This window comes from Apus apus, chromosome Z (assembly GCF_020740795.1).
Source record: "Apus apus isolate bApuApu2 chromosome Z, bApuApu2.pri.cur, whole genome shotgun sequence".
Taxonomy (NCBI): domain Eukaryota; kingdom Metazoa; phylum Chordata; class Aves; order Apodiformes; family Apodidae; genus Apus; species Apus apus.
The window spans coordinates 70,368,864-70,381,258 of NC_067312.1; the positions used below are offsets into that span (position 1 = coordinate 70,368,864).

Consider the following 12,395-nt stretch of genomic DNA (forward strand, 5'->3'; position numbering starts at 1 on the left):
AGTGTTGCCAAACTCAGCAGTGCCTTGATTTCTTCTTGTAGCCAGTCTGTTTGTATGTGCATCTGTTGTACCAAGGCAGGCAATTACGAATGGGTGTAAAATCTAGGTCAGGTCTTTGCCAGATCTTCTCCCCATTTGGTGCTGAGAGCACTTACTGGAGAGGAATCCAGCTCACAACCAAGTTAGGACAGTACTGGCTCTGCTGAAAACTGGTGAGTTTCTCCCTTTCTCCTAAGAAAACTGCATAGAAAGTTCCTGGAGTGCTTTCTTGACTCCTTGATGGAGAAAGGGAAGGTTCCTCCTCACTCTGTCCACATTGCTTAGGAGTAATGGAAGTTGATTATGACGCTTCTCTCTCACCAAGCTGGAGAGGAAGATTATTAATCTGAGACTTAATAAAATCTTCAGAAATGAGTGGAATGACCTCCAAGAATGAAGGAAGCTGTTCACCTAGAAACAGAATGTTTAATCCTGAGGACTTGACCTTTATCTCTCTAAGTGTATATACACAAACCAGACTTCTTTATAAAAGCACTGTGTGCAGGACAATATATTTGACCACTGTTTTATGTTTCCAGGGAGATGGTGAAAGGGTCATGATAATAACTGGACCCAACATGGGAGGAAAGAGCTCCTACATAAAGCAAGTTGCACTGATCACAGTCATGGCACAGATTGGTTCTTATGTTCCTGCAGAGGAGTCAACAATTGGTATTGTGGATGGTATTTTTACCAGGTAATCTTTCAAAGCTTCCCGTATGTTTATTAAAACATTATGGTGGCAGAGGGTGTGTGTGTATAATTCAATTGTTTAGAACTGAAGAATTTGTACTTGGAAGTTTCCTTTCCCATTTTAAATACATGCATTGGTTGTTAAGCTTTGATTCAGATTTTCTGGTAAGCTGTAGCTTGTTTTGGAATCTTTGAATCTTTAAAGGATAAGAATGTGAATGTGTTCGTCTTGATTAAGATGCAGATATCTAACTTCATATGCCTGAATGGACATTTCAGACAAATTTATTCTGCTAGGTGTTAGCCAAGTGATACTTCCCTTAAAATGCTGTCACCTCTAAAAATCAGGTCACAGTTTCTGCTGTGCAGCACAGTTGTATGTACTCAAAATATTTGAGACTGAGAATTTGGGGTTTCATATATTCTATGCATATTATCCTTCCTGTACTATTGATCTTGAGCACACTTCATGTCTTTTAAAGAGTGAGTAATGGCAGTTCATTTCACTCAGCAAATCTGAGTCTCGATTAAAGGATGGCACTGAGTAATTTGTAGGTAGTATCAGTAGAATGAAAACTTTGTTTTTTTAATCAGCAAAAGTTCTGTGTTACTGATGGTGTTTGAGATGGATAATTATTTATGGTTATAAGTGTCACAACAGTTTTTTATCTGTGCTAGAATTATCTTTTCTGAGTTTCTAGTTCTGTGATGGCAAGAATGCATTTCAGAGTTAACTTTAAACTGAGTATCTAAATACTGCTCGACCTGGGATTGCTTCACTGTGTAAATATGTTATGTTCTTATGCCTTATTGTGTCACGAAAAAAATGAATGAAATCGCTCTTTGATGCACTTCTGTGGTAAGGAGTTGAACAAAATAGAACATGTCTATGATCCTTCCAAAATTAATTGGAGATGAAAATTCAAAATGGTTACCTCTTTTCTCTACCCTATGTGGAAGGTAACTGACTGGTTGATTATATGAGCATTTCACAAGGAGACGTGGAGATATACAAGATCTGATTTACTTTACAGAAAAAAAAAAAATTACAACATTATGAGCAATGTGAATTCTTTTTTTTCTTCCTCTGTGTTCTGTAGTTGAACTTAGAGTTACTTGTGTGCTCACACTGACTTAATTTGTAACCATACGCATGTTGGCTTGTTACCCTTAAGCTTGGGATCCTTTCCTCCACTTTTGTTTGATTGTCATTGCAACAAGATTATTTCTGCAGATAAATTTAGAAATGTGGCACAGTTACTGGGAGGGCTGCATGTTTTGTGGCCACAAGAAAGTGAACAAATTGGTTCATACCATCTACGGTGTGAAAAACTTTGAAATAAATACATTTGAGTTCTACCTGTTCCCCACTGAATTTTCTGATTTCACTTAGCTTTTCTCTACATTATATTGTTTTTCCTGTCTGTTCATTGTGGCTGAAGGTAAAACTTATGCTTTTACATTTCAAGGCAAGCAGACCTAGAGTGTGTTACTTACTGGCTGTGAGGTTTCAGACCATTTATTTTGGAGTCCAGTCAGATGCTAGCACGGGGGATTGATTTTATTTCCCTTCCCCCCCATCTAAATTAGCTTTGGAAGCTCAGTTAGATAGGCCATTCTTCATCGAATGTGAAATGTGTCAAACACTAGGTGAGTATACTAAAGAATTACTTAAATTCTTGTTGTTGCACTGGCAATTAGAGTGAACTAATTTGCTCAATATTAATCAAGAAGAAATCAAAAGTATATAATTGAGATAGAAACTCATGCATTAGTTAAAAGGTTAACAGGAAGGAAACAAATGGAGTTTATCTGTTGCATTCCTTCAGCAATCCAGGATTTATAAAAGATTATCAGTGGAAGTGCTTGTCTGTGCATCTGTTTAAATGTCTCTATTCTGTATGGTGTAATTTAAGGGAATAATAGATTGTACTGTTGGGACACGTGTTAGCAGTTTGAGATGTACTTGCAGGATATTAGAACTTCACCCAGTTGTAGCTTTCCTTCCAGGACAAATGTTTAAAAGACTTGCTTCAGCCTGTGGGGTATGGGTGCCTTCTTTGCAGTATGTATCCAAGTAACCACCACCCATCCTCCCCAAATAGGTCAGCTGTCAGTGCCCTTTTCTGTCCTGCTGTATTTGATTGTCAGTAGCCACAAGGTGGTCTTTAGTGCCCACTCTGGTCTTTGCTTGACTCTTGCTTTCACCTTCTCCAAGTTATGAACATCACTGTATGCAACAAGAAAAGGAGCAAATCTGCAACTCAGGCTCAAGGTGGACGGGCTGCCCAGGAAGTAGGCATCTCTAGTTTGGTTTGGTGTTTTGGGGTTAGCTGGGGTTTTTTTTCAGGGTTCTGGTAAAGGTCTTAAAATACATAAGTCTGTCAAGCCAGGTTAATGTGGTGTTACATTCATTATATTTCTCAGCCTTGTGAAGTTACTCTTGTAATAATTTTTAATGCCTGAGAGAAACCATAAATTCAGCTGCCACACATCTTATATTGTTTCTTTGATGATCTGGGGGGACATACATTTCTAAAGCCTCAGCTTTTGCCAAGAACTGTCCTCTGGTAGGAAGTGAGCTTGAAGAGATCAGTGATTTTGTTTTAATTCGCTCCCAATTTTGATTGTTTTGTTTTGTTTTCTTCTGTGTTTTGTTTCAGGGGCTGGTTTTGTTTGGTTTATTTTAATAGGATACAGCTTTGCAGACTTCTTTCTGCGCTGCCACCTCAGGCCACAAGTGGCTTGCTGGAAAATAGGATTTTTTTTGTTGATAACTTTGGTGTATTTTTAATCTTTTAAAAACATTGCATGGGGAGATGTCAGTTTCCAAGATATTTTCATCACTGCCATGGTGTGTTTTTTTCTAGATGCTGCCATTAGCATATCACCCCAGCTTTGAGGGATGCTCTACTGGCTGTTTCAATGAGGAGTTCTGTGCATTAGGAGCAAGAGTTCTGCTGCTTGCTAAATTTTTTATAATATTGGTTCTTTGTACTGCAGTCTCTTATTTTGTTTGTACTCTGCATCTTCAAAGTGAGAATTTATGTGGGTTTAAGAGATTACATTCGTGTAGGATTTGTATCTTGTGTTCTAAGTAGGGTTTCCATGGAAATTGAAAGGTTGCTACTATGGTTATCCTTTTGGATATATTTAGTATTTATCTTTTCATAAATTGACTTTAAATACTGCATTAAACGTTTTCATAGATGGAAAAAGAACTGTATGCTTTTCAGGTACAGTGAAAACAGGAATGATTGGTCTTCATTACTGGGTGTATAGACACAATAGAGTGTTAAGGCTAGTCCAAACATTTCAGAGTAGTGTTGAAAATTTCATCCTAAGGAGGGGGAAAGGGAGAAAATCTTTCACTGTATGATGGCTCCAAGCCGAGATGATACGTTGTTGCATGTCTGTAAATGGAAAACGTGGAGGGCGGGTGGAAGAGTAATTTCCTCCATTTCCTGCTTGTGTTACTCACTTGTTAAGGAAGTCTCTGAGTGCTCTTACGGATTCTCACCGTTTCTTCTGTGTAAAGCCAAGCTTGCTATTTCCATTGCTATGTTTTGTTCCCAATCCTGGGAAGAGGGTGCGAGGGTTGTCAAGTAAGTAGGAAGGTTGCTTTATTGTTGGGTGGCTCCATCTGCATAGCATCAGACTAAAAAGACAGTAAATAATTATCTGTATTTCTTTATTTTTATTTAAAGCTTTTTTTTTTAGAGTAGATTTCTATATTGTATTATCAAAGTGTTTGTATGAATTTCTCACCTGAAATTCCATACTCATGTTATTTTTTTAATGAGTCAATGTATGTATACACCATTTTTGCACAAAAAAGTTACTACTTTTTGGGTCATATAATATGCCCATTATTTAAGGAATAGCTATGTGCTGTGGAGGGACTACACAATATTTGGATCATGTTTTGCTAGTTGCTATATTTTTCTTCCTCTTTTTTTTTTTAACCTTCTCCAATAAGGAATAATGTTTGCATGCAACCTTTGCTTAAATAATTCAGTGTAATCAGTGCCATTATGGTTAAGAATTGTAGAAGAGTTCTGGAGAGGTCAGCACCCAGCTTATATATACCTTTAAGGGGATTTGAGTCTTTAATTCTCTGATGTTTGAAAATTACCATCCAAGTTTCTCCTTAAATGGGTTAATTATTTTTTTTAAATTCAATTTGTGTTTCTCTTCCTAATGTAGTAATTCAGACATTGAAATTAATATAATCTTCCTATCTGTGTTTTTGTAGAAAGACAAAGCAAGTGTGGAGACACACGTAGGAAGGAACTAATGAAAGAAATTGTGTTGACCTAGTAATGTGTTCAGAAGAGGTGATGCTTAGCTGCTGAAGCATGCTGACCTTTAAAGAGGTCCCACTTACAATCAATTATTGATGTAATTTCTTCCAGTTAGAAAAGTTCAGCCTACTTCCTGTAGGTAACCAGGGTCAATTTTCAAACTTGAGTGAGAGAATGTTATAACAATTTGAAGGTAAAATATGTTAAAATAAACAAGCTAATTAATAGTTCAAATTACCAAATGCCTTGTTCTCAAGATTTTAATAACAAATGTATTGAAATCACAAGCTACCATTAGAGAGACTACTGTGAAGAAGACCAACTCCTCCCAGTGCTAGGCGGTGGTGAAAGGACCAAGAAGAGTGTTTCCTAGATTACTTAACCTGCCTGGCTTTCTCATTTTGAAAGAAAAGCTGTTTCAGTTATTTCCATGATCAGACATAAATATGCACAGGCACACTGTGGTGGCATGCAACTTCTGCCGAGGTTTTATACCGTCATCCAAATTTGATGTACAATTAAAGATGGTGCTTCAGTTGTCTTAATCTAAAACATTGCAACTGTGCTTCAGTTGTGTTTGAAGACTGCCTCTTGCAGGTTATGTGCCACATGCTTAAAGGTTAAGTGAATAATTAGAATCAGCAGTACATTATCCTTTGACACATTTCATCTCTCAAAAGAGTTATCTTGCTGTTTACTCATTCTTGGCATGTCTTTTATCTTCACAATGGTGAAGAAGTAGAGTTTGAATTGTCTAAGAAAGTGTAAAAAGAAAATGGATGGGTGGAGGAGTTTAGCAGGTGGTAGTGGTAGGTTGCCTAGGCAAACAGCAGTTAAATTGTTTTGCTTTAAGTAAGACATTTTACAGCCCTTCAAGGCTATTGTTTTGGTGTAGAACCTGTGCATCACGTCTGTATTTAGGTGTACAGAACTTTGTTCTACATTTTACCTTTGTAACAGATTATTTAAGTGTATTTTTAACATAGAGGGCACTCCTCATTGTTAAGTATGTAGTTCACTTTCCACTGTATATCTGAAAATGTGAAAACAGATGGTGATTGCTCAGAGCAGCTAGGGAGGGGCACCTTTGTTCTTCTAGCTTGTATTGCATGTCTATATACAGGGTGTTTCAGATAGACATGGCCACAAGTGGAATCCTGAACCTGTCTGTTCTAGGGGTTAGGTTATGTAGCTATTTTGATATTTTCTTGTTTGTCTTTCTTCCTTGAATAATTTTAAACATCTGTAATAGTTGCTCATTCAACTAAAACTAGAGTGCAGAAATCTTCAGGCAGGTGATCCTTACGTGTCATAACAAAGTTACAGAGCCATTTAAATTAGGCCCTCTGACCTTTAAGCTGTCACTATCATACAGTGCCTTTATGCTTCAGGCTGATTCAGCAGAAGCTGTGTCCTGCTGAGATACTTGCACACAGTCCACTTGCCTTCCTAGATGTGGAAACCAAGAGAGAGCATTGAGTTCAGGCTGTCCTTCTTGGAGACGTCTTTGAAGGTGGTCTGCAGACCCCAGCACAGAGACCTACCTTATTGCCCTTCATATGGTGGGAAACTGCTCTCAGCTTTTGTGACTTTTGGATCCATGAGGAGACAGAGGAGGCAGAGGGAAGGAAAAGGAAAAGGAAAAGCAAAAGGATGTTGTCTACATTGGCCGAGAGCTGCCAGCCAACACTGCAATAATGAGGGATTTTTATCCCCCTCATCACTACTCTCACTTGGGTAATTTTATTTCAAGTTCAGCAACCAAGATTAAGTTCCAGCCACATACCTTGCCAAGGATTACAGATTCTGAATTAATCAATGGGGTCAGGAAAGGGAAGGAATTTTTAATTGCAGGTGACAACAGTGCTACTGAGAGACTCGCCAACTATGTGAGGACCTTTCCATGTGAGTATCAGGTATGTCCTCACAGCAGTTGCATGTAGTGACACAGTTCAGGGAACTCTACTCACCTGCCCAATCTTACTAGCAAAACATCTGTGAACAGGCTGTCTTGAAAAGACAGCCCAGGTATATCCATTACTCAGTTTGCTATGAAGCATCAGTGAGGAAGGTACCACCAATCAATACCAGACCAGCACATCACAGCTGGCTTTTTTATCTCAGTTGAGCTGACTCTCTTGTGACAGAGTGGTATCCTTGTCTTAGAGGCACTTTAGTGCTGCCCACCAGGTAATCCTTTTATTCTAAGAAACAGAATAGGTGGAAGGAAAGCAAGCTCCTTCTGTCTTAATCAGTTTTTTGGACCAAGTGACCATGCATGTTGTCAAACCATTGCACAAGTCAGCCAATCAGCTTTTGGCATACCAATTTAAAGAAGAAATGGCATTATTTACACATATGCCTGGCTTAACGTGGTGACACTGATGGGATTAAGTCTCTTTTTGTCAGTAGGAAGCTCGTTTAAAGGCCAAGACATTTCATCACAGAGTCATAAGTGAGTAACTCAATGTGTTGTGCTGTTCTGCCAGCTGGTGGCTGTACTTCCCTTGCTTCTTGTCAACACTTGCTCTGGTACTGCTCAGTTATTACCTTCAACTGATCCTGAAATCTGCAAGCCTGAGATGTGTCCCGTCCCACTTAAATTTGTGAGCACTGAACAATCATATGGGAGAGAGTTTGATGTTATATCAAAAAAAGCAGTATTTTAATTCCTGCCTGAGTGAAGTGACTGGCACTCCTCATTTCCATCATGCTGTGAGCAGAAAGACCCGTTTCAGTCACATGCAGTTGGATCCACAAAGATGTAAGAGGAAAGGGGATTTACATATCCCAAAGTTACATTTCTTGTTTGTGTTACTGCCACCGTCATGGATCCTTTCACCCATATTATTTCTCTGCCTTGAGTGTTGGCACCTAAAAGAGAATTTGTAGGCAAGAAAATAAAGGAAAGTCTGTGGCTGTGCCTCTGTAGGTTCATGCAAAAATGCTGGGTGCACAGAGCCCTTGGCCATAACCCTGTCAAGGACTGCAGGTATCTGTTCCTACACAGTGTGTTCAAGAGGTCTCTTCCGATTGTTGTACACAACTATTTTTTCTTTTTTTTTGTTTTCCTTGTGCCAGTAGGATCTCATGTCTTGTCAATGTTATGTTCATCCCCTGAAAAACACAAAGTTGAGATGCAGAGGACTCAGGAGAATGTACATATATGGTCTTTCTGTCACATCCTGTTATGGTGCAGAACAGAGCATGGCTATTCCTCTGCTGAGGTGGAAAACCAAACTGGAGTCAGCTGGCATGTTGCTCTCCTGTGTGGAAGTACAAACGTATTCCACCTGCAAGAGAGTATTACAAAGGCAGGACTGTGACTCAGTGTAGCAGATCCTTACATTCAGATCATCTGATGGACACTACTAGGTTGCTTCTAAGACCGAGTGCCCTGTCACAAGATAGCAGGCTCAACTAGGATAAAAAATCCTTACAGGCTTTTTAGATGGTGAGATCAAGTGCACCCTCAGGAAGTGGATGACACCAAGCTGTGTGTGGTATGGCTGACATTCTGGAGGAAAGGGAGGCCACCCAGAGGAGTCTTGAGAGGCTGGAGAGGTGGGCCTGTGCCAGCCTCATGAAGTTCTACAAAGCCAAGTGAAAGGTTCTGTACCTGGATTGGGACAATGGTTTGAGAACAGCCCTGAGGAGAAGGTCTTGGGATGTTAGTTGATGAGAAGCTCAACATGAGCAAGTGTAGTTGGAGGTGTCCCTGCCCATGTCACAGAATCATAGAATGTTTGGAGTTGGAAGGAACCTTAAAGATCCAACTCCCCTGCATGGGCAGGGACACCTCCCACTAGAACAGGCTGCTCGGAGCCCCATCCAACCTGCCCTTGAACACCTCCAGGGTTGGAGCCCCCACAACGTCTCTGGGCAGCCTGTTCCAGTGTCTCACCATCCTCACACTGAAGAGTTTATGCCTGATCTCTAACCTAAGTCTCTCTTCTTTCAGCTTAAAAGCATTACCCCTCGTCCTCTCACTGCAAGCCCCTCCCCAGCTTTCCTGTAGCCCCTTCAGGTACTGGAAGGCACTGTGAGGTCCCCCTGGAGCCTTCTCTTCTTCAGACTGAACAACCCCAACTCCCTCAGCCTGTCCTCATAAGAGAGGTGCTCCAGCCCTTGGATCATTTTTGTGGCCCTTCTCTGGACACGTTCCTACAGGTCCACATCTTTCTTGTGCTGGGGGCATCAGAGCTGGACGCAGAATTCTAGGTGAGGTCTCACCAGGGCAGAGTAGGAGGGCAGAATCACCTCTCTCCATCTGCTGGCCACACTCCTTTTGATACAGCCCAGGCTCCCTTTCAACTTGCTCATGGCTATTTTTTGGGGACAGCTCTTCACACTCTATTTAATTCTTCACATAGAGGGCAACACCCTCCACCCCTTCTTGCTGTCCTGTCCCTTCTGAACAGCTTATAGCTTCCAATAGCCACACTCCAGTCATAGGATTCATCCCACCAAGTTTCTGTAATTGCCACTATGTCATAGCTTTCCTGTAGCAGAGTAACTTCCAACTCCACCTGTTTGTTGTCCCTGCTGCGTGCATTGGTGTAGAGGCACTTCAGCTGGGCTGCTGGCCATGTCACCTTCTTAGAGGGACAGGAGACAGATGATCTCTAAGGTGCCTTCCAACCCAAACCAGTCTACGATTCTGTGATACAAGGGACAGGTTGCTAATGCTTACCTGGTTTTGGCATCATCTAGAAGATAAGAAGATAATCTGGAAAGAAATGCTGTTAAAGCTAGAGGACAGTTTAGGGGCTAAGGATGTATTTGAAGTAAAGAAAAAAATTAATGACAAAAACTCAGCCTTTACTTAATCCACATTTCTTTAAAGGCTGTGCATCTAACTTGCCATAATGCTTTCTTCTGTATGTTTTATTCAAAATGTCAGTTTGTCTGATCTCTAAATGATGAAACTGACTTTCAAAAAAATCAGGTCTTACAATAGGTGTATTTTGAATATTAACTCCCTAAATACTTCAACAGCTATTTAATTCTGACAACTTGACAAACTCATATCACTGTTTTATCAGGAGTGTGTGGAGCTGAAAGAAACTAGAAGACAAACCTCTCTGTTTTCTCTCTAGACAAACATTTTTTAAAAACTGAATAAAATGTGCATATTTATGGAATCATTACAAATTTTAGTAAGATTAAAAATCATAATGGAAAGCACATACCATATTAACACCTGCAAACATCTGGACAATCAATTTTGGGGTGTTTGTATTTCTTTTTTCTTTACTTCATTGGAATGTTACTGTCATTAAAACTTGAAACATATTTAAAATGGCAATATTTACTGTAACAGATTAAAATATTCAAAGGCTTGTTAGAAGTATATTGGATAAGAAATCTTGAGAAAAGCAGAAAGCACAGGACAGTATGTGAAGGAGGAAAAAGAAAATGTTTCAATTTGAATGGAAATGGAGTAGAAGATATTTTCCAGGTGTTTTTCACAATAAATCGAAATCTGAGTTAAATCACTTGAGAGCAAAACCAAAATAGTGCTTGCAAATATTAATGGAAATTAATGTTCCACTGATCTAGATGGTAGTGGGGAAAAAAAAAAAACACACCTTCCCAGCTTTTTGTGACTAGGCAAACAATCACAGAATCATAGAATAGTTTGGAAGGGACCTTAAAGGTCATCAAATTCCAACCCCCTTGCATGGGCAGGGACACCTCCCACTAGACCAGGTTGCTTGATGTCCAGTCTGGCCTTGGACACCTCCAGGTTGGATAATGTTGCACTTAATTTCATTCCAGTTCTACCAGTTCATCAGTAGAAGGGATCTGCACTGGAGGAGGGAAGACAGAGCGGGAAAATTTTTCTATTTAAAATAAATAAGTAACAAGCTCCATAATTTAATAACTTCTCTGCAGAAATAGTTTGATTTGCACAGAAATAGGCAAGCAAAAGTTGAACAAAATAACAGTTTGGGACCAGAATGTAGCTTGTTATGTTTTTTGCTACTTATGCATTGCTTGGTTCATGGAGAAGCTGAATTTGCAAAGAGGTTGGCCAGGAGCTCACCTGCTTGAAAATGGTCTGGAAGTGTTCTTCATCAGAGGTCTCTTCCTACATAGTGATTTCACTAAACATGATACAGTAAGGCACATCCTCCTTCTAAAGCTACTTTGTGCATTTAACCTTGATTGCTGATGACATTTTAGTATGGTGTCTGGTGTGCAGGAAACTCTTGCAGAGCTTTTATGTCTTAAATAGGCATGGCTCAGTTTACTGTTAGTCCTTTAATTTATGAGTGGAGTATGTTGGGATTGCTTTTCACCACTTGAGGGACTCTAAATTGATTTTGTTTTGCAAGAAATCCTGAAAAAAATCTACTGTACTTGGAATTATATGTGAGCGATTACATAATTGTGACTTTTTTATTTTAAAAAAGTCTACTGAAAAATATGTCCCTGAAGTTACTGCATCATTACCATCTCAGGGTTTATGTGCCTTTTTCAGAATTCTGCTGGCCACAGCCTCCAAAACTGGTCAGGTTATTGGGCTGGACTGGCATAGGTTTTGTGCATTGACATACTTAGCAATAATAAGTTGTCCTTTATTACAAACTCTGTAGTATATTGCCCAAATAGCATATAGCCTGTGATTTTTATACCATACGCAAACATTGTTGTTCTTAACTTGAAAGACCAGTTACCAAAATAAAAAAATTCCTTGCTTCCATTTATTACTTTATTAAGCTTTATTTATTTCTTGGAGGCTTACAGGCTAGGATTATGAAGATTAGTCTTCTGTCTGTCCTAGAAATATCAGCTAAATCACAAAACCTGGCATGAAGATCCAGCAAGCCAGCTTCTTCGTACCTTTAAAAATCTAGGCTATAGAATTCTAGTCTTGAGGTGACAGCAGTGTTTGGGTAGGCAGTTTGCAGGCATCCTGTGTAATACAGAAATCACCAGGAGATTGAGTGCTGGAGAGGAACTGGGAAGGAGTTTACCTCAACAGAGCAACTTTTTTGTGTTACGTGTTCTTTTGGCCAGAACTGTGGTCGATGCCTTATAAGATTTATATTTTTTTTAAGTTCTTTGCTCCTGGAAATAAATTGTACAATTTGTCATTTAGATTTTCCTTAGCAAAAAGACACTTAGTTTCTCTCGATTTGCCTGTCCAGTTAGATTCTGACAGGTAAGTGTCAGAAAAATCAAAAGCAAAAATACTTTTTCACATCTTCATTTATTCTATGTATATGTGGTAATGCTTACTGGTTGTGCCATGCATATGAGTTTGTGTATTGTGCAGAAAAGTAGGGAACTGTTTATACAAAGCAATCTCAAGTGACTGGCAAGTCCACAAGAGAATTTTGTATACTGATA

General features: G+C 39.4%; 1 protein-coding gene across 1 annotated transcript in view; it reads left to right on the forward strand.

The window, feature by feature from the left end:
* MSH3 (mutS homolog 3) overlaps window positions 1–12,395 on the forward strand; it is a 118,897-nt gene that overhangs the window by 89,703 nt on the left and 16,799 nt on the right. The window contains exon 20 of the mRNA XM_051642656.1: window positions 579–736. Within this exon, the coding sequence (XP_051498616.1) occupies window positions 579–736 (158 nt within the window). The remainder of the gene's footprint in view (window positions 1–578; window positions 737–12,395) is intronic.